The sequence below is a fragment of the Heptranchias perlo genome, chromosome 28 (genome assembly GCF_035084215.1).
Source record: "Heptranchias perlo isolate sHepPer1 chromosome 28, sHepPer1.hap1, whole genome shotgun sequence".
NCBI lineage: Eukaryota > Metazoa > Chordata > Chondrichthyes > Hexanchiformes > Hexanchidae > Heptranchias > Heptranchias perlo.
Window position 1 is genome coordinate 41,014,864 of NC_090352.1, and position 27,431 is coordinate 41,042,294.

Sequence of the window (27,431 nt, forward strand, 5' to 3'; positions counted from 1 at the left end):
CACGATCGTATCCAACAATGCCACTCAACCTTTAAAAACAAAGTGTAAAATTATCAAATATCTTGGAGTTAATTTGTTTGCTGATGGTGAGAGTAGTTCTTTAATAAACTGCACATGATGCAGCAATGCTTCTACTGGTATAGACACTGTGGTGTTTTAATTTATACCACAGAGCCAAGAGTTTAGAAGATGGTTTTGTACAGGTTTCCACCTCCAAAACCCAGGCAGAGGATGAGACAGGTAGAATCTCCCTCACCACCTTCACCTGTAACAGAGCATTAGTTTCACACAGTATGATGATTAAAGTGAAATTATTGTATTACACATGTAAAAACATAAATGATATATATATGTATTCAGACGGATGGATGAGAAATGTAATACATGCTGGAGTTAAAAAGGTTAAAAGGAGGAGATGAGAGAGAAAGAAATTTGGTCGAAGTTGAAGCAGCATAATTAATTCAGATACTTTCTGTTCTAAAACAACAACAAATCAGTTCTAACAAAGGGTCCCACCTGAAACACAAACAAATCCTCTGCTTCAGGTGCTGAATGATGTACATTTCCTGACTGACCAGTAAACAGTCAGATTTCTCTCCTGAGGCACTAGGGCTGGGCTGCTTTTAGACATCGTCAGAACTGGAGCTTGGGTTCGGTTGTGTGGATCCTCAATCAAACTCTCCCTCTGCCCGACTCTGCTGTGTTGGGGGTGTGTGCACAGGTCGGTCTGTATTTCTCTCTCTCTGTTGTGTTGGGGGTATGTGCACGGGTCAGTCTGTATTTCTCTCTCTCTGCTGTGTTGGGGGTGTGTGCACGGGTCGGTCTGTATTTCTCTCTCTCTCTCTCTCTCTCTCTGCTGTGTTGGGGGGGTGTGCACGGGTCAGTCTGTATTTCTCTCTCTCTGCTGTGTTGGGGGTGTGTGCACGGGTCAGTCTGTATTTCTCTCTCTCTGCTGTGTTGGGGGTGTGTGCACGGGTCGGTCTGTATTTCTCTCTCTCTCTCTGCTGTGTTGGGGGTGTGTGCACGGGTCGGTCTGTATTTCTCTCTCTCTCTCTCTGCTGTGTTGGGGGTGTGTGCACGGGTCGGTCTGTATTTCTCTCTCTCTCTGCTGTGTTGGGGGTGTGTGCACAGGTCGGTCTGTATTTCTCTCTCTCTCTCTGCTGTGTTGGGGGTGTGTGCACAGGTCAGTCTGTATTTCTCTCTCTCTGCTGTGTTGGGGGTATGTGCACGGGTCGGTCTGTATTTCTCTCTCTCTGCTGTGTTGGGGGTGTGTGCACTGGTCGGTCTGTATTTCTCTCTCTCTCTCTGCTGTTTTGGGGGTGTGTGCACGGGTCAGTCTGTATTTCTCTCTCTCTCTCTCTCTCTCTCTCTGCTGTGTTGGGGGTATGTGCACGGGTCGGTCTGTATTTCTCTCTCTCTGCTGTGTTGGGGGTGTGTGCACGGGTCAGTCTGTATTTCTCTCTCTCTCTCTCTCTGCTGTGTTGGGGGTATGTGCACGGGTCAGTCTGTATTTCTCTCTCTCTCTCTGCTGTGTTGGGGAGGTGTGTACGGGTCAGTCTGTATTTCTCTCTCTCTCTCTGCTGTGTTGGGGAGGTGTGTACAGGTCAGTCTGTATTTCTCTCTCTCTGCTGTGTTGGGGGTATGTGCATGGGTCTCTCTCTCTCTCTCTCTCTCTCTCTCGTCTCTCCCTCTGTCCCGCTCTGTCTGTCTATCTCTGCTTATGCCCTGCTCTCTGTGCAAGTGTGTGCGCATCTCTATGTCTCTTACAAACATGTTGCCAATGTGCAAATATTTATTTTGAGGTCCATCGGTTAAGTTCCCTGAAGGATTGGAAGACATTCTCCTTCCAGTTTCTAGCTTTGACAGGCAGATCAATTCACTATTTACCTAAGCTTCTGACCTTTTAAAAAAAAATCAAAGTTTCTGCACAGGCGAAAATGCTGCTGTTTATGCTACTAGAAGTAAAAGTGAATTAATATGGGAACTCCCTGCACACTGGGCATCAGACAATGGCTTCTCCTACTCTCTAAGGAAATATAGGTTAAGGTATTTAGGGGAATTAGGTTCGAAAAGGATTAATTAGTTAAAGCTTTAGTTGAAGGCACTGTACTATAACAGACTGCTTTTAAATTAACTTACTGCAACTGCAGACAGTAAAGCCATTAGAATTTTGTTACAAACTAAGGGAGGAACATAACAGTAACCCCCACTGCTTCAGACACAGTGGAATGCTGAAGCTAGCCATGCTTTGTCACTTTTGAGGTCCATGGGGTGATTTATCAACTGCAGGGACTCAGAAATACTATTCTAAGCATAAGGAGAGATAAGGGGGCTACAAGATCCTGTTCCATCCAGATAAATACGTGTTGTTTTGAGAAATACCTGATTGGATATATTTTGCTACAGTGAGAAGGGGGGCTAGGGGTTTATTCAGTGTATAAGTTGCCAGCTTCGACTCGGACTTGGTGTATAAGAGAAAGAAAGTAGAAGCAAGAGGTTGCGAGAAGCGGACACACTCTACCCAGAACGGAACAGGTAATATAATTCTTGTTCTGTACTGTTAACTACTGCTTAGACACTTGCATGTGTTGATCCTTGTGCGAAATTAATGAAGTATCACTATATCCAATTGGAGTCAGATCGAACCTGTATCAAGATCTCCAATTCTTTCTATTTCTTTTGAACTATCTCTGCATTCCCCATATACTTTCACTTATAGTTCTCTCACTGTTTCCAACTCTATTTGCTATTCTTCTTCTCTGTTTTTCTGGAGACTCTCAAGGTGCGCACCATTGAATGCGACCTGTGTGTGGTAACCAGTCCCTTTCCAAGTCATCAAAGTGAGCTTTATTAGAGCCAGGTTCAGGCTGGTCCTTCCTACAGGCCAGTCTGAATGAAACTGGCTTGCAACTGCTTAAAATTGAGAAAAAGGACCATGGCTTCCGAGGTCAATATCAAGTTTTGTTCTGTATCCTTACTTTTGGTAATAACCTGGGAAGCAAAGGAATGTATAAAAAGAACACAAGTTACTACTGGATTTGATGCTGATCTGTCGCTGGTTCTCAAACAACACCAAGGTAGAGAAGATTCCACATGCGGGAGACCAGAACTGGAATCATAGAGTGGTTACAGCACAGAAGGAGGCCAGTCAGCCCATCAAGCCCATGATAGCTCTAAGAGCAATCCAATTAGTCCCATTCTCCCACTCTTTCCCCATAGCCCTGCAACATTTTTCCCTTCAAGTATTTATCCAATTCCTTTTTGAAAGCCACAATTGAATCAGCTTCCACCACCCTTTCAGGCAGATCATAACCACTCGCTGCATAAAAAGGTTTCTCCTCATGTCGCCCTTTTGAAATTGTGCCCTATACACCCAAGTCCAAGTCATTAATATATATCAAGAAAAAGCAGTGGTCCTAGTACCAGGGGTCATAAATTTAAGATAGTCAGTAATAAATCTAATAGGTAATTCAGGAGAAACTTCTTTGCCCAGAGAGTGGTTAGAATATGGAACTTGCTACCACAAGGAGTAGTTGAGGCGACTAGCATAGATGCATTTAAGGGGAAGGTAGATAAACACATGAGAGAAAGGAATAGAAGGATATGTTGATGGGGTTAGATGAAGAAGAGTGAGAGGAGGCTCGTGTGGAGCATGAACACCGGCATGGACCTATTGGGCTGAATGGCCTGTTTCTGTGCTGTACATTCTATGTAACAGATTGCAAACATTTCTTTTTCTACAGGATCCCAAGTCCTAAATCATAAGTCGTCCCTCTGGATCATTCATCCTCTTGACTATAACAACAGGACCCAACTCAGCTGTCCAACAGGAGCAGGTGGGACGAGAGTTACTGGTTTGGGCACTGGTGTACAATCAGTAGGCCACCTTTCCTGTTGTACCAATCAGCGGTAAACTAGAGTTTGACTGCGTGACGATTTGCCATTTATGTGCCATCTGGGTTCTTGACATGGTAGCCCCTTCTGGCCTGCATGGATTGGTCATTGGCACCAAAGATGCTGGTGGAGACTAACTTCAATCCCAACACATTTGGTTTTAGGCCCCAATTTTATTGAGTTTGAACTGGTGCTTTAATTTATCCTCTCCATCTGTGATATTGGTAAACAATTGAGAGATTACAGAGCAAGAACCATCTCAGGTTTTTGTAGCTGGTACCACAAAAATGGCTGGCACTTTTTGATTAAAGGATGGTCAGTAAAACAAGGACCATACACTCTGCAGCAGAGTGTCCAAGCTATCTGTCTTTGAAGGCCAGATTGTCAGTGCTCGCAGGCTGTTTGATTCAGTCCTGTTCTCATCATCTTTCGTGTTTTACCAATACCCTTTTCTCAAATATAAATCACAACTCTTCAAAATGGTGCAGCCTAACCCAGCAATCATCTTTCTTCCTGTCTTGATATTTGAACAGTATTTTTTTTTTTACAGCCATCAGTTCCCAGTCCCTACTCAAACACGATTGTTTTTTTTAAAAAAGAAAAAAATCCACATCAATATACTTCAAGGGTTACAGAACAATTACCAATTGTTTAAACTTTGCTCTGACTTACAAGGATCTCTATGGTAGCAATGTGATGTTACTACAGGAGTTTCCTTCATAGAATCATCAGATATTCCTATGGTATACCATCAGCAGCAACGTGCACAAAGTCGCATCTTTCTTTAACTAAGCAACTAATCACTTTACAAAATGCAAACTCCCATCTGCAAACTCCCATCCATTTTCCTGGAAAACATAGGAACAAGAGTAGGCGATTCAGCCCCTCAACCCTGTTCCGCCACGGCTGATCAGTATCTTAACTCCATCTACCCATTTTGGTTCCGTAACACTTAATATCCTTGCGTAACAAAAATCTATCAATCCCATTTTTGAAATTTTCAATTGACCCCCAGCCTCAACAGCTTTTGGGAGGGGGTGGGGGGAGAAAAGAGTTCCAGATTTCCACTACCCTTTGTGTGAAGAAGTGTTTCCTGACATCATCCTGAACGGCCTAGCTCTAATTTTATTATGCCCCCTTGTTCTGGATTCCCCCACCCGAGGAAATAGTTTCTCTCTATCTACCCTATTAACTCCTTTAATCATCTTAAACACTTCAATTAGATCACATCAGTTAAGGGACCAGCTCCTAAAATCAGTTGTTGATTTTAGATTTGGTTTGTTGGCAACAAGAGATAGCCCCAACCCAAAGTCAAGTTTTAGCAAAGATTGGGCCGTTTGAAACTACTCAACATGTGGAATTCAGGCAATCTCTCAGTTACTTTCACTCACAGTTAATATATTTTTAAAAAGCACAAATGCTGGAAATTGGAAATAAAAACTGCAAATGTTAAAAATGATCAGCGGGTCCAGCCAAAGACAAAAGACAGGTTAAAGTTTTGAGTAGGGACCCAAACATTCTGACAAAGAGTCTCCACTTAAAACAGTAACCTCTGTTCAGGTACTAACTGACTGACCGACCAACCGTTGGGTATTTCCAGCATCTTATATTTTATTCCACTCAGAGTTGCATAGCTATCAGAACTAAGCTAGAAGAATGTTTTTTTGTCTAATGTGACATTACTCCTTTTGGTTTTTAAATGAATACACCATCTGTAGTGCTGCCTACTCTAACAACCAACACTTACCTTCTTCACCTCTGTGGGTGCTCGCAGCCCCTCTGGTACAGGGTGCATAAAGGGCAGTACTGTATCACGCTGAAAGTGGGGGTCAGGTACCTGGTCAAGCCGTGGACGTTTGGTTTCCAGTGAATCATGATCGGGCTGTCCAGCCACGCTATGGTATGACTGTTCATAGGCACTCCGCCTTTCTTGAGGCCTGAAAAACAATTAGTTTTCCCAAATTAATCTGTCTCTTCATTTTCATTCTCTTCCCCCACCCCCACAACCCTAAGGAGCTCTTACGTTCACTTGATTTCCTTCACCTAGGTGGACAGACCAGTGAGTCACAAGCGTATGTACAAAATCTACACGACTGATTTCTGTGCTCAGCCAAACACAATACGCTTGAAGTAAGATGCTCAAATTACAGGCATCTGTAGCAGCAGGAAATTATGTTAAAAGGAAATAGGGCTCACCCCAGAAAATAGGAGTGAATTCAATATGCAGTAGTAGAGGAAGGATGATTAAGACAGGAGAAGAGGAGCTTTATATGTTCAGGAGACTTTGGAAATGAAGGAAGGTAAATTGACATTAAAATAAACCTTCAGGCTTGGATAAACAAGCAGGCAGAAGGCAGGATTAACAATATGGATCTGCTATAGACCCCCTGTGCAAGATAAGGACAATAAAACATTGAATGATGAGATGAAAAAGGTACATACTGACAATAATGTTATAATAATGGGCAACTTTAATGAACTCAATAAAAAAATAGGAATGTCCTAATGGAAATGAGAACACAGAACTAAATTAGTGGCTGTGGTATAGGATTGATTTTTAACCCACAATGTTATGCACTCCACTAGTGTAACTCAAATTCTTACAAATGACCGCATAGCATCCATACTATAGTAGTGGAACCTCTAAGGGGCTAGAAATCTCTACGACTACATTTAAGTTTAAAAGAAAAGAAAGAATTTGCATTTATATAGTGTCTTTCATGCCCCAAAGCACTTCACAGCCAATTATTTACTTTTGAAGCGAAGCCACTGCTAAGTAGGAAAACACAGCAACCAATTTGTGTACCACAAGGTCTCAAAAACAGCAATGGGATAAATGCCCAATTAATCTGTTTTACTGGTGTTGGTTGAGGGATAAATGTTGGCCAGGACACCAGAACTCCCTGCTCCTCTTCAAATAGTGCATGGTATCTTTTATGTCCACCTGAACAGGCAGACTAACCCCTAATTTAAAGTCTCATCTAAAGAATGGCACCTCTGATAATGCAACGTTCCTTCGGAATTGCACATCATAGTCAGCCTAGATTACATGTTCAAATCCCTGAAGTGTTGCTTGAACCGACAACCTACAGAAGCTGAGTTAATCAGAGGAGAGTGCTATCACTGACTACCCTGCTGACAATCAGCACCATCAAGGACCAAATCAAAAATGTGTGACTTTTCTGCTGGGTCCTATATGACATGAGTATGAGCACGGTCAATCCAGTTCCTATTGGGGATGGCCGACAACACAAACCTGCCTTTACTTCAACATCAATTGGCAATGTCACTCAGACAGGATTACGGATGGATGGTTGGTACAAGAAATGGAAAAAAGCACCACACTGGTGCAGTAGGAGCTGATGTCCTAAGGTTGGGGTTGGGGTTGAGTAGGCCATACGGCCCCTCAAGCCTACTTCGCCATTCAGCAAGATCATGGCTGATCTCTGACCTCAACTCCACTTTCCTGCCCGATCCCTGTATCCCTTGATTACGTTAGTGTCCAAAAATTTATCCATCTCAACTTTGAACATACTCAACGACTGAGCATCCACAGCCCTCTGGGGTAGAGAATGCCAAAGATTCACAACCCTCAGTGAAGAAATTCCTCCTCATCTCATCTCTTAAATGGCCGACCCCTTATCCTGATACAATGATTCCGAGTTCAAGACTCTCCAGCCAGGGGACACAGCCTCTCAGAATCTTATAGACAGGGCTGATGGCCGGCGCGGACACGATGGGCCGAAGGGCCTCTATCCGTGCTGTATAACTCTATGACTCTATATGTTTCAATGAGATCACCTCTCATTCTTCTAAATTCCAGAGAATATCGGCCCATTCTATTCAATCTCTCTCATCCCAGGAATCAATCCAGTAAACCTTCGTTGCACTGCCTCTAAGACAAGTATATCCTTCCTCAGATAAGGAGACCAAAACTGAACACAGTACTCCAGGTGCGGTCTCACTAAGGCCCTATACAATTGTAACAAGGCTTCCTCACTCTTGTATTCCAACCCCTTTGCAATAAAGATGAACATATCATTTGCCTTCCTAATTGCTTGCTGTACCTGCATGTTAACTTTGTGTTTCGTGTGCGAGGATAACCAAGTCTCTCTGAACACCAACATTTCTCACCATTCAAAAAAAATTCTGTTTTTCTATTCTTCCTCCCAAAGTGAATAACCTCGCATTTCCACACATTATACTCCATCTGCCAACTTCTTGCCCCTCACTTAACCTGTCTATATCCCTTTGCGTCCTATATCCGTGTCCTCCTCACAGCTGACTTTCCCACCTAGCTTTGTATAGTCAGCAAACTTGGATACATTTTTTTTTATTCGTTCACGGGATGTGGGCGTCGCTGGCAAGGCCGGCATTTATTGCCCATCCCTAATTGCCCTCGAGAAGGTGGTGGTGAGCCGCTTTCTTGAACCGCTGCAGTCCGTGTGGTGACGGTTCTCCCACAGTGCTGTTAGGAAGGGAATTCCAGGATTTTGACCCAGCGACAATGAAGGAACGGCGATATATTTCCAAGTCGGGATGGTGTGTGACTTGGAGGGGAACATGCAGGTGGTGTTGTTCCCATGCGCCTGCTGCCCTTGTCCTTCTAGGTGGTAGAGGTCGCGGGTTTGGGAGGTGCTGTCGAAGAAGCCTTGGCGAGTTGCTGCAGTGCATCCTGTGGATGGTGCACACTGCAGCCACAGTGCGCCGGTGGTGAAGGGAGTGAATGTTTAGGGTGGTGGATGGGGTGCCAATCAAGCGGGCTGCTTTATCTTGGATGGTGTCGAGCTTCTTGAGTGTTGTTGGAGCTGCACTCATCCAGGCAAGTGGAGAGTATTCCATCACACTCCTGACTTGTGCCTTGTAGATGGTGGAAAGGCTTTGGGGAGTCAGGAGGTGAGTCACTCGCCGCAGAATACCCAGCCTCTGACCTGCTCTCGTAGCCACAGTATTTATATGGCTGGTCCAGTTAAGTTTCTGGTCAATGGTGACCCCCAGGATGTTGATGGTGGGGGATTCGGCGATGGTAATGCCGTTGAATGTCAAGGGGAGGTGGTTAGACTCTCTCTTGTTGGAGATGGTCATTGCCTGGCACTTGTCTGGCGCGAATGTTACTTGCCACTTATCAGCCCAAGCCTGGATGTTGTCCAGGTCTTGCTGTATGCAGGCTCGGACTGCTTCATTATCTGAGGGGTTGCGAATGGAACTGAACACTGTGCAGTCATCAGCGAACATCCCCATTTCTGACCTTATGATGGAGGGAAGGTCATTGATGAAGCAGCTGAAGATGGTTGGGCCTAGGACACTGCCCTGAGGAACTCCTGCAGCAATGTCCTGAGATGATTGGCCTCCAACAACCACTACCATCTTCCTTTGTGCTAGGTATGACTCCAGCCACTGGAGAGTTTTCCCCTGATTCCCATTGACTTCAATTTTACTAGGGCTCCTTGGTGCCACACTCGGTCAAATGCTGCCTTGATGTCAAGGGCAGTCACTCTCACCTCACCTCTGGAATTCAGCTCTTTTGTCCATGTTTGGACCAAGGCTGTAATGAGGTCTGGAGCCGAGTGGTCCTGGCGGAACCCAAACTGAGCATCGGTGAGCAGGTTATTGGGGAGTAAGTGCCGCTTGATAGCACTGTCGACGACACTTTCCATCACTTTGCTGATGATTGAGAGTAGACTGATGGGGCGGTAATTGGCCGGATTGGATTTGTCCTGCTTTTTGTGGACAGGACATACCTGGGCAATTTTCCACATTGTCGGGTGGATGCCAGTGTTGTAGCTGTACTGGAACAGCTTGGCTAGAGGCGCAGCTAGTTCTGGAGCACAAGTCTTCAGCACTACAGCTGGGATGTTGTCGGGGCCCATAGCCTTTGCTGCATCCAGTGCACTCAGCCGTTTCTTGATATCACGTGGAGTGAATCGAATTGGCTGAAGACTGGCTTCTGTGATGGTGGGGATATCGGGAGGAGGCCGAGATGGATCATCCACTCGGCACTTCTGGCTGAAGATGTTCGCAAACACTTCAGCCTTGTCTTTTGCACTCACGTGCTGGACTCCATCATTGAGGATGGGGATGGTTACAGAGCCTCCTCCTCCCGTTAGTTGTTTAATTGTCCACCACCATTCACGACTGGATGTGGCAGGACTGCAGAGCTTTGATCTGATCCGTTGGTTGTGGAATCGCTTAGCTCTGTCCATAGCATGTTGCTTCCGCTGTTTAGCACGTATGTAGTCCTGAGTTGTAGCTTCACCAGGTTGGCACCTCATTTTTAGGTACGCCTGGTGCTGCTCCTGGCATGCTCTTCTACACTCCTCATTGAACCAGGGTTGATCCCCTGGCTTGTTGGTAATGGTAGAGTGAGGAATATGCCGGGCCATGAGGTTACAGATTGTGCTGGAATACAATTCTGCTGCTGCTGATGGCCCACAGCACCTCATGGATGCCCAGTTTTGAGCTGCTAGATCTGTTCTGAATTTATCCCATTTAGCACGGTGGTAGTGCCACACAACACGTTGGATGGTGTCCTCAGTGCGAAGACGGGACTTCGTCTCCACGAGGACTGTGCGGTGGTCACTCCTACCAATACTGTCATGGACAGATGCATTTGCGACAGGTAGATTGGTGAGGACGAGTTCAAGTAAGTTTTTCCCTCGTGTTGGTTCGCTCACCACCTGCCGCAGGCCCAGTCTGGCAGCTGTGTCCTTCAGGACTCGGCCAGCTCGGTCAGTAGTGGTGCTACCGAGCCACTCTTGGTGATGGACATTGAAGTCCCCCACCCAGAGTACATTCTGTGCCCTTGCTACCCTCAGTGCTTCCTCCAAGTGGTGCTCAACATGGAGGAGGACTGATTCATCAGCTGAGGGAGGACGGTAGGTGGTAATCAGCAGGAGGTTTCCTTGCCCATGTTTGACCTGATGCCATGAGATTTCATGGGGTCCAGAGTCAATGTTGAGGACTCCCAGGGCCACTCCCTCCTGACTGTATACCACTGTACCGCCACCTCTGGTGGGTCTGTCCTGCCGGTGGGACAGGACATACCCAGGGATGGTGATGTGAGAGTCTGGGACATTGGCTGAAAGGTATGATTCTGTGAGTATGGCTATGTCAGGCTGTTGCTTGACTAGTCTGTGGGACAGCTCTCACAATTTTGCTGTACCTGCATGCTAATGTTTTGTGTTTCTAGTACGAGGACACCCAAGTCTCTCTGAACACCAACATTTAATAGTTTGACACCATTTAAAAAATATTCTGTTTTTCTATTCTATCTACCAAAGTGAATAACCTCGCATTTCCTCATGTTATACTCCATCTGTTATTTTCTTGCCCACTCACCGAACCTGTCTATATCCCTTTGCAGACTCTTTGTATCCTCCTCACAGCTTAATTTCCTAATTAGCTTTGTATCGACAGCAAACTTGGATACATTACACTCAGTCCATTCATCCAAGTCATTAATACAGATTGTAAATAGCTGAGGCCCAAGCACTGATCCTTGTGGTACCCCACTAGTTACAGCCTGCCAACCTGAAAATGATCCGTTTATCCCTACTCTATGTTTTCTGTCCGTTAACCAATCCTCTATCCATGCTAATATATTACCCCCAACCCCATGAGCCCTTATCTTGTGGCCCCTTATCGAATGCCTTTCGAAAGTCCAAATATACTACATCCACTGGTTCCCCTTTATCTACCCTGCTAATTACATCCTCAAAAAACTGATAGATTTGTCAAACGCGATTTCCCTTTCATAAAACCATGCTGACTTTAACTAATCACGTTATGATTTTCTAAGTGCCTTGTTACCACTTCCTTAATAATGGATTCCATCATTTTCCCGATGACCGACATCAGGCTAACTGGCCTGTAGTTCCCTGTTTTCTCTCGCCCTCCTTTCTTGAATAGCAGTGTTACATTTGCTACCTTCCAATCCACTGGGACCGTTCTAGAATCTAGGGAATTTTGGAAGATCACAACCAATGTATCCATTATCTCTGCAGCCACCTCCTGAGGTACATCACTCTGCATCTAGCTGTGTTACATTTGATCTGAGTGCTTGATGCAGGTACTGGATGACTGAAATGGAAAGTGTCCCATTACCTGGCACTAACTTCCTGTACCTATGTTCCTACCTGAATGAGCACAAAACATTCAGTACAAAGATGACCTTAACAATGGAAAAAGGAATTAGGGATGAACTAAAAAATTAACAGGGAAGTAATGTTGAAAGTGGAAAAACAGAACACTTTTTAACATTGAGCATGTAAATTAAGTATAAAATAGCATACAGGAGATGGTTAGAAGAAATTGTTTTAATGCAAAGGACAATTAGAACAGAATTTACAAGTGACTATTGAAGCAGAGTTAACCACAGCACTTGAGAGAATCTGATATACACAAAGAAAAATATTTAAGGACTTGGAGAAAAAGCATAGTTCTGATGTGGGTCGAGCACCCACATGACGAGTCCAATACCCTCCTTCTGTGCTGACATTTCTGTGACTGTATGATTCCATATACCAACTAATGAATTATTCTCCAAAATGGACAAACAATACAACGCCTACAGGGAAAAAGGAGAGAGCCCCGAGAGCTTATTAAAACAGGTAAAAGGGATATGAGAAGCGTAAAGAGTGCCTACAGCCGAGTATAATTGAAGACTTGCGTGTCTGTGAGAATGTGGCAGTTAATGTATTACAACTCACCAGAGGCGCAATGGCCCAAACTGCCAGCACGACCTTCAGTTTGTAGTCAATTGCCCAGCCCAACCACAGGTGCTGGCCTTGCTGTTCCCTAACTCAGCCCAGAAGTTAGCCTCACCACATCTTCCAAACCTATCCCAGCCTTAGGCTCAGCACTTCACCCCACCCCAGGCCTCACCAATCCTTTACAGCACTGCCCCAGTCGCTGTCCCTTTCTCAGCCCAGGCATTAGCCTCAGCCTTGTGGTTCCAGTGCTCGGGAGGAAATGGCCAGCAAGTGCTCTTTTCCCAAGGTTTCATGATAGCAAGTTAAAGCAACTGGGCCTGAGGTTTACCATTACAGCACTTGAGAGCTAAAATTTCTGAGAGTTGAGAGAGAGAGAGAGAGAGAGAGAGACATCAAGTAGGCATCATGTTTCCCATTCCTGAAATTTTACTGCCTTTGAGTAGTTGAGCAATCGTCTTTCAAACTTTGCACCAATAGCATAATTCCATGGAAACCCTCAGATGTCTGCATGGTTTGTGCATTTGATTCCTGTAAATATTACTGAGAAATTAACTGGGATTCCACAAACTGCTGGGAGAACAGGAAGATTACAGTGACTCAGGGATAAATGCAGTGACTGTTCTGATCTTATATTATGAAAATCTTGTGAAGAATGAGCCACTATTATTTATGCTGTTGGTGTAACTACGAATTTGTATAGTAGCAACTTAGATTAAATTCCCAATGTCAATTGTCAACAGCCAACTAATCATTTCTTCTTCTGCGCTGGATATATGCTTATGATCTGGAATGTGCTGCCTGAAAGGGTGGTGAAAGCAGATTCAATAGTAATTTTCAAAGGGGAATTGGATAAATACTTAAAAAGGAAAAATTTGCAAGGCTATGGGGAAAGAGCAGGGGAGTGGGACTAATTAGACAGCACAAGCACGATGGCCTCCTTCTGTACATAAGATTCTATTATGTTACAAACATTATTTCAGTAGTAAGCATGCAGCTTGGTGAAGAAATCGAGATGGCAGCCGATAGAATCTTCAAAAAATATTTGGAGGGTTGATTTGTTACCCGGTTTTCTTTCATTGGTGGATTTTGCAAGCTGCTCATGTTTGATTTGTTGTTTTCACATGTCCTTCCTATTGGAAGCACTTTCTCTGATTTGATTCCTATATTCCTATCTCTTCAGTTGTGACTTATTCCTGTTTTAGGAATATGAAATTTGAGACAATCAGCAGTGTAAGTAAGTCCACTACATTTTTGAAGTGGTAAATCAGCATAAGAACTTCAGCATACTTACACAGGTCAGGAGGGTGTGCAAGCACCATGCACAAAGTAGCGGAGAACCACGAGCATACAGTGCCACTGGAACGCAACCTCTGGTCCATCTGCCAGATAATCATGCTGGATCTTAGTCTAGGCGTCATCATTAACTTTGAGCCCTGGAAATTCTGCCCACAACAAATGATTGTTTGGCTATTCCCCTCACCCGGCTTCTCCTCAGTGGTCACATTTATGCGATCTTGCCCCTTCTCCAAACCGCTCTATTGAGTCTGCAGACTCGCCACGGCAAACCATAATCTCAAAGCCAATCCTCAGTATGGAAATGACTTAAAACAATTCTCCTCCCACCAAACAACATAAACAGATAGAACGCTAGTTCTATTACCGTAAGGAGAATATCACTCACCTGTCAGAGCCGGGATGGAACTCTGAAAGCAGCGATGGGCGTCGACGGAGCTGCTGATGCTGCTGCTGTAAGAGTTGTGAATCCTGAAGGTGAGGTCGATAATCTGGAACTGCAAATTCCTGCAAAACAACAAAAGACTCTCATCAGAACCTTTACGGAATCAGCACGGCGTGCAACTAAATAATTGCAAACACTTAGATTGTGGTGCCGATTATGGGCAAAGAGCAGGTAATGCAACAAGGCCCCTTTTCAGCATGGTACATAATTGGAGCATAACTGATAAGAGAATCAGCCTACAGTACTAGAAATTCATCCATCAGACACTTTCATAATGGTGCTGAAAGTCCTATACAGCAGTCAAATAGCAGCCCACAACCTGTGACTACCCCTCTCCACTGCGCGTCGCCAGTTCCTGAGGGAAGGCCGATGTTTTCTGCACTTCTGTCAGCCACTCTTGGGCCACAAAAAGTCAGGTCTCAGATACTGTCAGAAGCGTGCAATTCACCTCCTTATGTAGTGGCTGTCAGCAGCAATCACACAGATCTCCCAACTACTATATAAAAGTACCTTTAGAAAGATAACTTATTGCTGGATCACAGGGAAATTAGGAGAGAAACTAAAGGAAGATTGCACACTCAGGGCCAGGGCAGGGGGTGCCTTGAGAAGGTATGGCTTAGTGGGCATGAGGGGGGGGGAGTGGAGAAAAAAGTGGCAGAGGCAGCTGAACGGATGATCTCAATCTAAATGACAAAGAAATCCACGAGCATTTGTTGGAGGCGAGGGTGGAGGGGCCAGGGGAGAGGGGCTTAAAGAGACAGTTGGTAGAACAGAAGCCGAGGGTTATCTTTACTCTCCAGGATGATCCTAGAGCAGCTAATGGTTTTGGCAGAGGAGAGCGAGGCTCAATAATGCTTGGTATGGTCCAACCAGGTCTGGTGATGGGTGGTAAAAGCAGTCGTGCGCCAGGCACGCTCAAGTCTGCGCCACTTGGACTTGGAGTAAAGATGGGAGCCATTCAAGGAGGAAGGACCAGGGTGAGTGAGAGTAAGGGTTTTGCCGTGGACAAGGAGGATGTGGGTAGGTGCGGGTGTGGTTCAACAGCTGCACAAGTATCACAGGAGTTTAAAAGTGCTGTTGTAAGTGACTTGGGGGAAGAATTTATTCCAGAGGCATGGACCAAGTGCCGGAAAGTGGGATTAGACTGGGTGGCTCATTTTTGACCGGTGCGGACACCATGGACGAATGGCCTCCTTCTGTGCTGTAAATTTTCCATGATTCTGCGATTTGTAGTTGGAAGGGAATAGAGGGGTGTGTGTGATGAATGATACAAAGAAGCAGTCGGAGATGGCTTTGTCTGTGATTAAGACAATGTAAGTAGAGAGGCCGTGGGAGATGGCAAGGTCGAGGGGGTGACCATGAATATGGGAAGGAGAATTTATATGAGGGGAAAGTTTCTCCAGCCTAAGGGGAGGGGGGGGGGGGGTTGCGGGGAGTAAGGACGAGGCACTCCGCCCCATTCTTGACGATAAGCAGCCTGGTGAATGACTGCTGTAATTCACGGGCAAGGAACTTTGTATGTGAGGGAACCAATGTATTTATTGAAAAATAATAATTTAAGGACAAGATTTGAATATTGCACACTAACCATTTCATCAAACTAGTTACATCACAAGCATGAACTGTCAGTGGGCATCATCCCCAGTCAGACAGAAATATATAGGCATCAGAAAACATCTACATTTTTAAAAAATACAAAAATAACTTTCTTTTGAAACAACGAACAGCTCAAAGTAGTGCTTAAATATGATTTTGAAAGTTCACAAAACTACCCGAGGGGGAAAATGTAATACTGCTATTGGCCACTCAGCTGTTTCAATACTACACAGCCTGTATACCAAAGCATGATAGGGATGTAGCATAAATCTGGAAATAAAAACAAAGGAAAATATGTTTTCTACAATAACAAAACAAAATAGACACACCAGAGTTTTTAAACTACTTCTTCAATTTAATGATGGTTTGAAAGTACCCCTGAAATACTGCAGTGCCTGACGGTCTGCCCAAAACAGTCACCACTGCCTGCTTCAATTCTGCCACGGTCCCTTGTGTGTTTTGCTCCAGTCACGTTGAGTGCAGTTTTTGGACTCTGCTAAAGCTCCAGACAGACTGTCTAACTGGCACATGACTGCGGTTCCTGGCTCCATTGTTTACAGAGCGTAGTGGCTCTTCCTCTCACCGTGATCCAGGCCTGCCAAATTTAACATTACATTTCCGCTCTGTTCTCTTGATGCCTTTAGATAATGCTTTGTGTTAAAGCCAAGTGAGGGATGTGTGAGACAACGAAGTACAACTGTATAGGAAGCATCCCCACCCCATTAGAGGGAACCAAATGTTGATGACAAAAATTGTTAGCCATTGCATTAACCAGTAGTGTGACAAAACTTTTTGGCATCGATGCTTTAGACACCCACTATACACAAGTCCCCTGGCTACTACAGCAATCAGCAGAAATTTAACCTGTTGGTTACCAGAGTGACCAGTGGTGGGGGTGGGGATGCAAAGGGCTCAACATTATGGGCAGTGTGAATCAAAATGTAGGACAAAGGATGAACGTACGAACATACGAATTAAGAGCAGGAGTAGACCATTTGGCCCCTCGAGCCTGCTCTGCCATTTGATAAGATCATGGCTGATCTGATTGTGACCTCAACCCTACTTTCCAGTCTACCTACTATAACCTTTGACTCCCTTGTTAATCAGGAATCTATCGAACTCAGCCTTAAAAATATTCAATGACCCTGCCTCCACCGCTCACTGCGGAAAGGAGTTCCACAAACTCACAACCCTCAGAAAAAATTTCTCCTCTTCTCCGTCTTAAATGGGAGACCCTTCATTTTTAAACTGTGGCCCCTAGTTCTAGTCTCTCCCACAAAGGGAAACATCCTCTCAGCATCTACCCCTTCCAGTTCCCTCAGGATCTTATATGTTTCAATAAAATCACCTCTCAGTCTTCTAAACTCCAATGTATACAGGCCCAACTTGTCCAACCTTTCATAAGAACATAAGAAATAGGAGCAGGAGTAGGCCAATTGGCCCCTCGAGCCTGCTCTGCCATTCAATAAGATCATGGCTGATCTGATCCTAACCTCAAATCTAAATTCATGTCCAATTTCCTGCCCGCTCCCCGTAACCCCTAATTCCCTTTACTTCTAGGAAACTGTCGATTTCTGTTTTAAATTTATTTAATGATGTAGCTTCCACAGCTTCCTGGGGCAGCAAATTCCACAGACCTACTACCCTGAGTGAAGAAGTTTCTCCTCATCTCAGTTTTGAAAGAGCAGCCCCTTATTCTAAGATTATGCCCCCTAGTTCTAGTTTCACCCATCCTTGGGAACATCCTTACCGCATCCACCCGATCAAGCCCCTTCACAATCTTATATGTTTCAATAAGATCGCCTCTCATTCTTCTGAACTCCAATGAGTAGAGTCCTAATCTACTCAACCTCTCCTCATATGTCCACCCCCTCATCCCCGGGATTAACCGAGTGAACCTTCTTTGTATTGCCTCGAGAGCAAGTATGTCTTTTCTTAAGTATGGACACCAAAACTGTATGCAGTATTCCAGGTGCGGTCTCACCAATACCTTATATAACTGCAGCAATACCTCCCTATTTTTATATTCTATCCCCCTAGCAATAAAAGCCAACATTCCGTTGGCCTTCTTGATCACCTGCTGCACCTGCATACTAACCTTTTGATTTTCTTGCACGAGGACCCCCAGATCCCTGTGTACTGCAGTACTTTCCAGTTTCTCGCCATTAAGATGATAACTTGCTCTCTGATTTTTCCTGCCAAAGTGCATAACCTCACATTTTCCAATATTGTATTGCATCTGCCAAATCTCCGCCCACTCACCCAGCCTGTCTATATCCCCTTGTAGGCTTTTTATGTCCTCCTCACTCTCTACTTTCCCTCCCATCTTTGTATCATCTGCAAACTTTGATACGTTACACTCGGTCCCCTCTTCCAAATCATTAATATAGATTGTAAAGAGTTGGGGACCCAGCACCGACCCCTGCGGAACACCACTGGCTACTGGTTGCCAGTCCGAGAATGAACCATTTATCCCAACTCTCTGCTTCCTGTTAGATAACCAATCCTCCACCCATGCCAGAATATTACCCCCAATCCAGTGATTCTTTATCTTGAGCAATAATCTTTTATGTGGCACCTTGTTGAATGCCTTCTGGAAGTCTAAATACACTACGTCCACTGGTTCCCCTTTATCCACCCTGTACGTTATGTCCTCAAAGAACTCAAGCAAATTTGTCAGACATGACTTCCCCTTCGTAAAGCCATGCTGACTTTGTCCTATTCAATTATGTTTATCCAAATGTTCTGCTACTGTCTCCTTAATAATAGACTCCAAAATTTTACCCACCACAGATGTTAGGCTAACTGGTCTATAATTTCCAGCCTTCTGCCTACTACCCTTTCTAAATAAGGGTGTTACATTAGCAGTTTTCCAATCTGCCGGGACCTTTGCCGAGTCCAGAGAATTTTGGAAAATTATTACCAAAGCATCCACAATCCCTACTGCCACTTCCCTCAAGACCCTAGGATGTAAGCCATCAGGTCCAGGGGATTTATCCGCCTTGAGTCCCATTAATTTACTGAGTACCAATTCCTTAGTGATTTTAATCGTATTAAGCTCCTCCCCACCTCGAGCCCCCTATTTGTCCAGTGTTGGGATATTCTTAGTGTCCTCTACCGTAAAGACTGAAACAAAATATTTGTTCAGCATTTTTGCCATCTCCATGTTTCCCACCATTAATTTCCCGGTCTCATCCTCTAAGGGACCTACGTTTGCCTTAGCCACCCTTTTTCTTTTTATATAACTGTAGAAACTCTTGCTATCTGTTTTTATATTTTTTGCTAGTTTATTTTCATAATCTATCTTCCCTTTCTTAATCAATCCTTTAGTTACTTTTTGCTGTCTTTTGAAGACTTCCCAATCTTCTATCCTCCCACTAAGTTTGGTTACCTTATATGTCCTTGTTTTTAGTCGGATACTATCCTTAATTTCTTTACTTAGCCACGGATGGCTGTCATTTCTTTTACACCCTTTTTTCCTCAGTGGAATATATTTTTTTTGAAAGTTGTAAAATAACTCCTTAAATGAACACCACTGTTCATGTACCGTCTTACCCTTTAATCTATTTTCCCAGTCCACTTTAATCAATTCTGCTCTCATAAGATAACCCCCTCATCTCAGGAATCAGTCGAGTGAACCTTCTCTGAACCGCCTCCAAAGCAATTATGTCCTTTTTTAAATATGGAGACCAAAACTGCACACAGTATTCTAGATGTGGTCTCACCACTGCCCTGTACAACTGTAGCAAAACATCTCGACTTTTATATTCCATTCCCCTTGCAATAAATGACGACATTCCATTTACCTTCCTAATCACTTACTGTAACTGCATACTAACTTTGAGATTCATGTACTAGGACACCCAGATCCCTCTGTACCTCAGAGTTCTGCAATCTCTCTCCATTTAAATAGTATACTGCTTTTCTATTCCTCCTGCCAAAGTGGACAAGTTCACATTTTCCCACATTATACTCCATCTGCCACATTTTTGCCCACTCACTTAACCTATCTATATCCCTTTGCAGACTCCTTATATCCTCTTCACAACTTACTTTCCTACCTATCTTTGTGTCATCAGCATATTTAGCAACCATACATTCGGTCCCTTCACCCAAGTCATTGATAGAGATTGTAAATAGTTGAGGCCCAATCACTGATCCCTGTGGCACTCCACTCGTTACATCTTGCCAATCTGAAAATGACCTTTTTATGCCTACTCTGTTTCCTGTTAGCTAACCAATCCTTTATCCATGCTAATATGTTACCCCCTACACCCTGAGCTCTTATTTTGTGTAGTAGCCTTTGATGTGGCACCTTGTCAAAAGCCTTCTGGAAATCCAAGTACACCACATGCACAGGATAGAAACATAGAAAATAGGAGGAGTAGGCCATTCAGCCCTTCGAGCCTGCTCCACCATTCAATATGATCATGGCTGATCCTCTATCTCAATACCATATTCCCACTCTCTCCCCAGACCCCTTGATGCCTTTTGTGTCTAGAAATCTATCCAGCTCCTTCTTAAATATATTCAGTGACTTGGCCTCCACAGCCTTCTGTGGTAGAGAATTCCACAGGTTCACCACCCTCTGAGTGAAGAAATTTCTCCTCATCTCAGTCCTAAATGTCCTACCCCGTATTCTGAGACTGTGACCCCTCGTTCTGGACCCCCAGCCAGAGGAAACAACCTCACTGCATCCAGTCTGTCTAGCCCTGTCAGAATTTTATATGTTTCAATGAGATCCCCTCTCATTCTCCTAAACCCGAGTGAATACAGGCCGAGTCGACCCAATCTCTCCTCATATGACAGTCCTGCCATCCCAGGAATCAGTCTGGTGAACCTTCGCTGCACTCCCTCTATGGCAAGTATATCCTTTCTTAGGATCCCCTTTATCCACATTGCTTGTTACTTCCTCAAAGAACTCTAATAATAGTCAAACACGATTTCCCTTTCACAAAGCCGTGTTGACTCTGCCTGATTGCATTGAGATTTTCTAAGTGCCCTGCTGTAACCTCCTTAATAATAGATTCTAGCATTTTCCCTATTACAGATGTTAAGCTAACTGGCCTGTAGTTTCCTGCTTTCTGTCTCCCTCCTTTCTTGAATAGAGGAGTTACATTCACTATTTTCCAATCTGATGGGACTCTTCCAGAATCTAGGGAATTTTGGAAAATTAATACCAATGCATCTACTATCTCTGCAGCCACTTCTTTTAAGACCCTAGGATGAAGTCCGTCAGAACCTGGGGACTTGTCAGCTTTTAGTTCTAATATTTTTTTCAAAACTCTTTCCTTGGTGATTGTAAATGTTTGAAGTTCCTCCCTCCTTTTCACCTCTTGATTCACAATTATTTCTGGCACGTTATTTGTATCCTCTACAGTGAAGACGGATGCAAAATATCTGTTCAATTCATCCGCTATTTCCTTATTCTCCATTAATTCCCCAGACTCTCTCTTTAGAGGACCAATGCTCACTTTACTTACTCTCCTTTTTAAATACCTGTAGAAACTCTTACTATCTGTTTTTATATTTCTGGCTAGCTTTCTAGCATACTCTAATTTCTCCCTCATTATTCTTTCAGTCATTCTGTGCTGTTTTTTATATTCTGTCCAATCTTCTGACTTGCCACGAATCTTCGCAGAATTGTATGCTTTTTCTTTCAATTTGATACTATCTTTAATTTCCTTAGTTGGCCACGAATGGTACGTCCTTCCCCTAGAGTCTTTCTTTCTCACTGGAATGTATCTTTGCTGAGTGTTACGAAATATCTCATTAAATGTCTGCCACTGCATCTCTACTGACCTACCCCTTAACCTAATTTCCACTTTAGCCAGCACTGCCCTTATGCCCTTACAATTGCATTTATTTAAGTTTAAAACACTAGTCTCCCTCAAACTGAATGCTAAATTCAATTATACTGTGATCACTGCTACCTAGAGGCTCCTTTACAATGAGGTTATTAATTAATCCTGTCTCATTACACATTACCAGATCTAGAATAGCCTGCTCTCTGGTTGGCTCTAGAACGTGATGCTCTAAGAAACTGTCCTGAAAGCACTCTATGAACTCATCTTCCAGGCTACCTTTGCCAATCAGATTCTTCCAATCTATATGTAGATTAAAATCACCCATGATTATCGCTGTTCTTTTCTCACAAGCCCCCATTATTTCTTCCTGTATACCATGCCCTACAGTGTGTTTACTGTTAGGGGGCCTATAAACTACTCCCAGAAGTGACTTCTTGCCTTTACTATTTCTTATCGCTACCCAAACTGATTCTACATCTTGGTCTTTAGAACTAAGGTCATTTCTCTCTATTATACTCATGTCATCCTTAATTAACAGAGCGACCCCTCCACCTTTTCCTAGTTTCCTGTCCTTCCGAAATGTCAAGTATACTTGAATATTCAGGTTCCAGCCTTTGTCATCTTGCAGCCATGTCTCTGTAATGGCTATCAGATCGTACATATTTATTTCTATTGGAGCTGTCAATTCATCCATTTTGTTACGAATGCTATGCGCATTCAGATACAAAGCCTTTAGTGCTGTCTTTTTACTATTTTTGCAATCTCTAGCCTTATCTGCTGGCGCATTCTTAAGTTTACATGCTCTGTCCCTTCCTGCCACTCTCTGATTATCATTTCCCTTATTGCTACCTTGCTCTCTTGCCTTGTCTTCATGTACTGGGGATCTAGCGATTCCCCAGTACATGAAAACAATGGGCAAAATTTGAAGACAAAGTAATTGCCATTTTATAAAAATCAAAATGTTACCTCCTGTCAGTTTTAACCTAACACATCTGTGGACAACACAACTAACTTAAGGCTATGAAAAAGTACCCCCATTTCCTGACTTAACACAATGTTTGAAGATCACCTGTTAATATACAAAAAAAAACAAGGAATGAAGGATAGGGTCATGTGGTCTACTGGACACTCAGGCCTGAAGCAAGATTATATCCAAAGTAGAAGGTTCCACTGGATTTTTGGTTCATGCTGCTCCCCTCCCCCAGTTCTGTGCTGGGTAATTATAGATCAACTTTATGTGGGCCAAACACAGATTGTTGACTTGTGTTTGAGCCACACGGCACTTGCTGATGTCTAAATTTACCTAATCATTTGTTGCTATTTACATAACTGATAAAAGGGTCGGTGTCTAGGGCGCAAAGTTCAGATTGCAATACCGTATCTGCACTGCCTCCTGATCTTTAATTTTTTCAAAAGAATGCTTTTCAACTTCCAAAATAAATCTAAAGCACCTTCCCTTAGCGTCACTGACTCTTCAAGCACCAAATTACACAAAACCAATCTGTTTCTGACCCATTAAATTACAGCATGTTTAGTTGCAGCGCAATAAGAAACAGCAGGTCACAGAGGTGCAACTTTTACTGTCCTCTTGAAACGTGTCTGTAACATTAAAATAAGGGGAGGTTAGAAAAAGAAATCTTTAGACAGAGGTTGGTTAGAATGTGAAACACTCAGCCACAAACTCTTGTTGAAGCAGAGTCCATAAATTATTTTTAGAAAGGAATTAGTTGCTTGAAAAAAGGAATATTAGAAAGATTTGAGGAGGTAGGACTAAGTGGCCCATGGGGCAAAACACCTACTAAATGGCCAATTCTCTGCTGCAACAATGTGATTCTATGAAAAATAAGGACCTCAAGGGCAGATACTCAAGAAGTCATGGGACAGTTTTACAGGAGGATACCACAAAGCAAACCGCACCCAAAAACACTTTTTCAAATACATTGAGCTCCTATATAAGAAACACTATTGGAAATTGGGATTATTTAAAAATATACTTAAAGACTAGCATCTCTTCGATTAGGTGACCTCAGTGGCCCATCTTGGCCACTGGATTTGAACAGACTGGGAAGCGAATCCAAGACTCACAAATGTCCTTCAACACAGATAAATGTGCAGTAATATACTAAAGGCAAAGAATATAACGAGAGCGAATGTTGGTTAAAGGTAACTGAGAGCGAGAACACTGAACTTTCCTCAAGGTTCAACGATATCAGGAGGCAGCAGCCAAAGCAAACAGGACTCTGAACTGTATTGCAAAGATGGTTCATTTCAAAACTAAGACCACAATAATAATGTTATGTAAGGCATTGGTAAGACCTCATTTGAGTATTGTGTTCAGTTTTAATCCCACTGTCTCAGAAAGGACATTGTGACCCTGGAGAAGGTGCAGAGAAAGGTAATAATGACGACTCCTGTCCTGAGATCACTGAACTATGAAGACAGACTTGGTTGCTTTGGTTTGTATTCTTAGAATTAGAGGGGATCTGATTCAGTTATTAAAGATTATTAAAGCCATGGACATAATGCAAGTGGATTATGTGCTTGAGGTAATGGGGTCCAGCAGAACTAGGGCTACCTGTACAAATTGAGGAAGCAAAGGTAAGGTTGGAAGTTTTATTTTTCCCCAGAAACAGTAATTCGGATGAGGTATGTTTCTTACCATAAGGAACTAAGAAATAGGAGCAGGAGGAGGCCATACGGCTCCTCGAGCCTACTCCACCAATCAGATCATGGCTGATCTTCTACCTCAACTCCACTTTCCCGCCCGATTCCCATATCCCTACATTCCCCTAGAGTCCAAAAATCTATCAATCTCAGTCTTGAATATACTCAACGACTCAGCATCCACAGCCCTCTGGGGGTAGAGAATTCCAAAGATTCACAACCCTCTGAGTGAAGAAATTCCTCCTCATCTCGGTCCTAAATGGCCAACCCTTTACCTTGAGACTATGATCCCTAGTACTAGATTCTCCAACTAGGGGAAACAGCCTCTCAGCATCTACCCTGTCAAGCCCCCTCAGAATTTTATACATTTCAAAGAGATCACCTCTCATTCTTCTAAGCTCCAGAGACTATAGACCCATTCTACTAAATCACTCATGGGACAACCCTCTCGTCCGAGGAATCAATCCAGTGTACCTTCGTTGCATCCCCTCTAAGGCAAGTATATCCTTCCTTAGGTAAGGATACCAAAATGGTACACAGTATTCCAGGTGGTCTCAGCAGAGCCCTATATAATTGCAGCAAGACCTCCTTACTCTTATACTCCAACCTCCTTGCAGTAAAGGCTAACATACCATTTGCCTTCCTAATTGCTTGCTGTACCTGAATGTTAACTTTCTGTGATTCGTGTACAAGGACACCCAAATCCCTCTGACTATCAACATTTCTTAGTCTCTAACCTTTTAAAAAATATTCTGCCTTTCTATTCTTCCTACCAAAGTGGATAATTTCACATTTTCCCACATTATACTCCGTCTGCCACCTTCTTGCCAACTCACGTAACTTGTCTATAACCCTTTGCAGCCTCTTTGCGTCCTCCTCACAGCTTACTTTCCCACCTAGCTTTGTATAGTCCCAACAGTTTTATTTTAAAATAAAACTGTTGGACTATAACCTGGTGTTGTAAGATTCCTTACATTTGTCCACCCCAGTCCATCACCGGCATCTCCACATCAAACTTAAATACAGTACACTTGATCCCCTCATCAAAGTTATTGATATATATTGTAATGGGGTGGCAGTATTAGTGAAGGATATCCTTGGAGGGTTGTGTTAAGACAGAATCCATATGGATACAGTTAAGAAATAAGGAGGGCAACCGTACAACCGTGGTGTGCGTTACAGGCCAAGAAGCAGTGGAGATCTGCAGATATTTCAGAGAGAGATGCAAGAACAGGGCAAAACATTGGGTGAATTTAACTATCCCAAGACAGCATGTATTCAGTCCTGCACCTCAGGAAGGATATATTGGCCAAGGGGGCGGGGGGAGTGCAGCGCAGATACAATAGAATGATACAGGGGCTTAGAGGGTTAAAGCACGAGGACAGATTGCATGAACTTGGTTTGTAGCCCTTTTAGTTTTGGAGATTATGGGGTGATCTGATTGAGGTGTTTAAAGTGTTAAAAGGATTCGATAGGGTAGATAGAGAGAAACTATTTGTATGAACACTTCTTCACCAAAAAGCTGTGGATGCTGGGGGCCAATTGGAATTTTCAAGACTAAGACTGATAGACTTTTAATAAGTTAGGGCATCAAGGGGTATGGGGCAAAGGCAGGAAAATGGAGTTGAGGTGCAGATCGGCCATGATCTAATTGAATGGCCCAAGGGGCTAAATGGCCTACTGTTGTTCCTATGTTCCTAGACTGGAATAAAGGTAATGCAGGAGGACATAGACAGACAAGTGAATTGGGCAGACAGATGGTAGATGAAATTTAACACAGAGAAGCATGAACTGTTACATTTTGGTAGGAAGAATGAGGAGAGGCAATATAAACTAAATGGTACAATTCTAAATGGGGTGCATGTACATAAATCTTTGAAGGAGGCAGGACAAGTTGAGAAGGCTGTTAAAAAAGCATACGGGTTCCCGGGCTTTATTAGTAAAGGCACAGAGTACAAAAGGAAGGAGGTTACGCTGAACCTTTATAATAAACACTGGTTAGGGCTCAGCTGGAGTATCGTGTCTAATTCTGGGCACCACACATTAGGAAGGATGTCATGGCCTTTGAGAGGGTGCAGAAGAGATTTACTAGAATGGTACCAGGGATGAGGGACTTCAGTTATGTGGAGAGACGGGAAAAGCTGTGGTTGTTCTCCTCAGAGCAGAGAAACTGAAGAGGAGATTTGATAGGGATGCTCAAAATCATGGTAAGAGTAAATAAGGAGAAATTGTGTAAACTGCAGAAGGGTCAGTTACCCGAGGACACAGATTTAAGGTAATTGGCAAAAGAACCAGAGGCGACATAAGGAAACTTTTTTTTAAAATGCAGCAGGTTGTTATGATCTGGAATGCACTGCCTGAAAGTGTGGTGGAAGCAGATTTAATAATAACTTTCAAAAGGGAATTGGATAAATACTTGAAGGGGAAAAATTTACAGGGCTATGGGGAAAGAGCAGGGGAGTGGGACTAATTGGACAGCTCTACCAAAGAGCCAGCATGGGTACGATGGGCCGAATGGCCTCCTTCTGTGTTGTACCATTCTATAATACTATGATGTGGTCAAAGTGGGGAATGCTTTTTAAGAGTGCATCTAGGACTTCCGATACTATGTTTTCAGTCCAACAAGGAAAAAAAGCATTGCTTAATTTAATGCTGGGAAATTAAATGCGGCAAATAACTAATGAAAGAGTAAACAATTGGGAAATCGTTATCACCACATAATTAGGTTCAATGTAAGAATAGAAAAGGACAATGAAGCATCAGAAATAACACTGCTAGCCCAGAGAAAGACGAAGTTCAGCGAGACAAGAAAGAATCTGGCCCAAATTAACTGGGCAGAAGCATTGGCAAACAGGTTGACAGATAAACAGTGGGGAATGTTCAAATATGAAAAGCAGAGAGTACAAAATAAATATAATTCTATAGCAGGGTGCTCATAAGACCATAAGACATAGGAGCAGGAGTAGGCTATTCGGCCCCTCGAGCCTGCTCCACCATTCAATGAGATCATGGCTGATCTGA

At 43.5% G+C, this 27,431-nt stretch overlaps 1 protein-coding gene across 1 annotated transcript in view; it reads right to left on the reverse strand.

Moving 5' to 3' along the window:
• ncor1 (nuclear receptor corepressor 1) overlaps positions 1-27,431 on the reverse strand; it is a 334,377-nt gene that overhangs the window by 273,422 nt on the left and 33,524 nt on the right. The window contains exons 3-4 of the mRNA XM_068008588.1: positions 14,287-14,405; positions 5,732-5,831 (exon numbers count right to left, since the gene is read on the reverse strand). Coding sequence (XP_067864689.1) covers positions 5,732-5,831; positions 14,287-14,405 — 219 coding nt within the window. The remainder of the gene's footprint in view (positions 1-5,731; positions 5,832-14,286; positions 14,406-27,431) is intronic.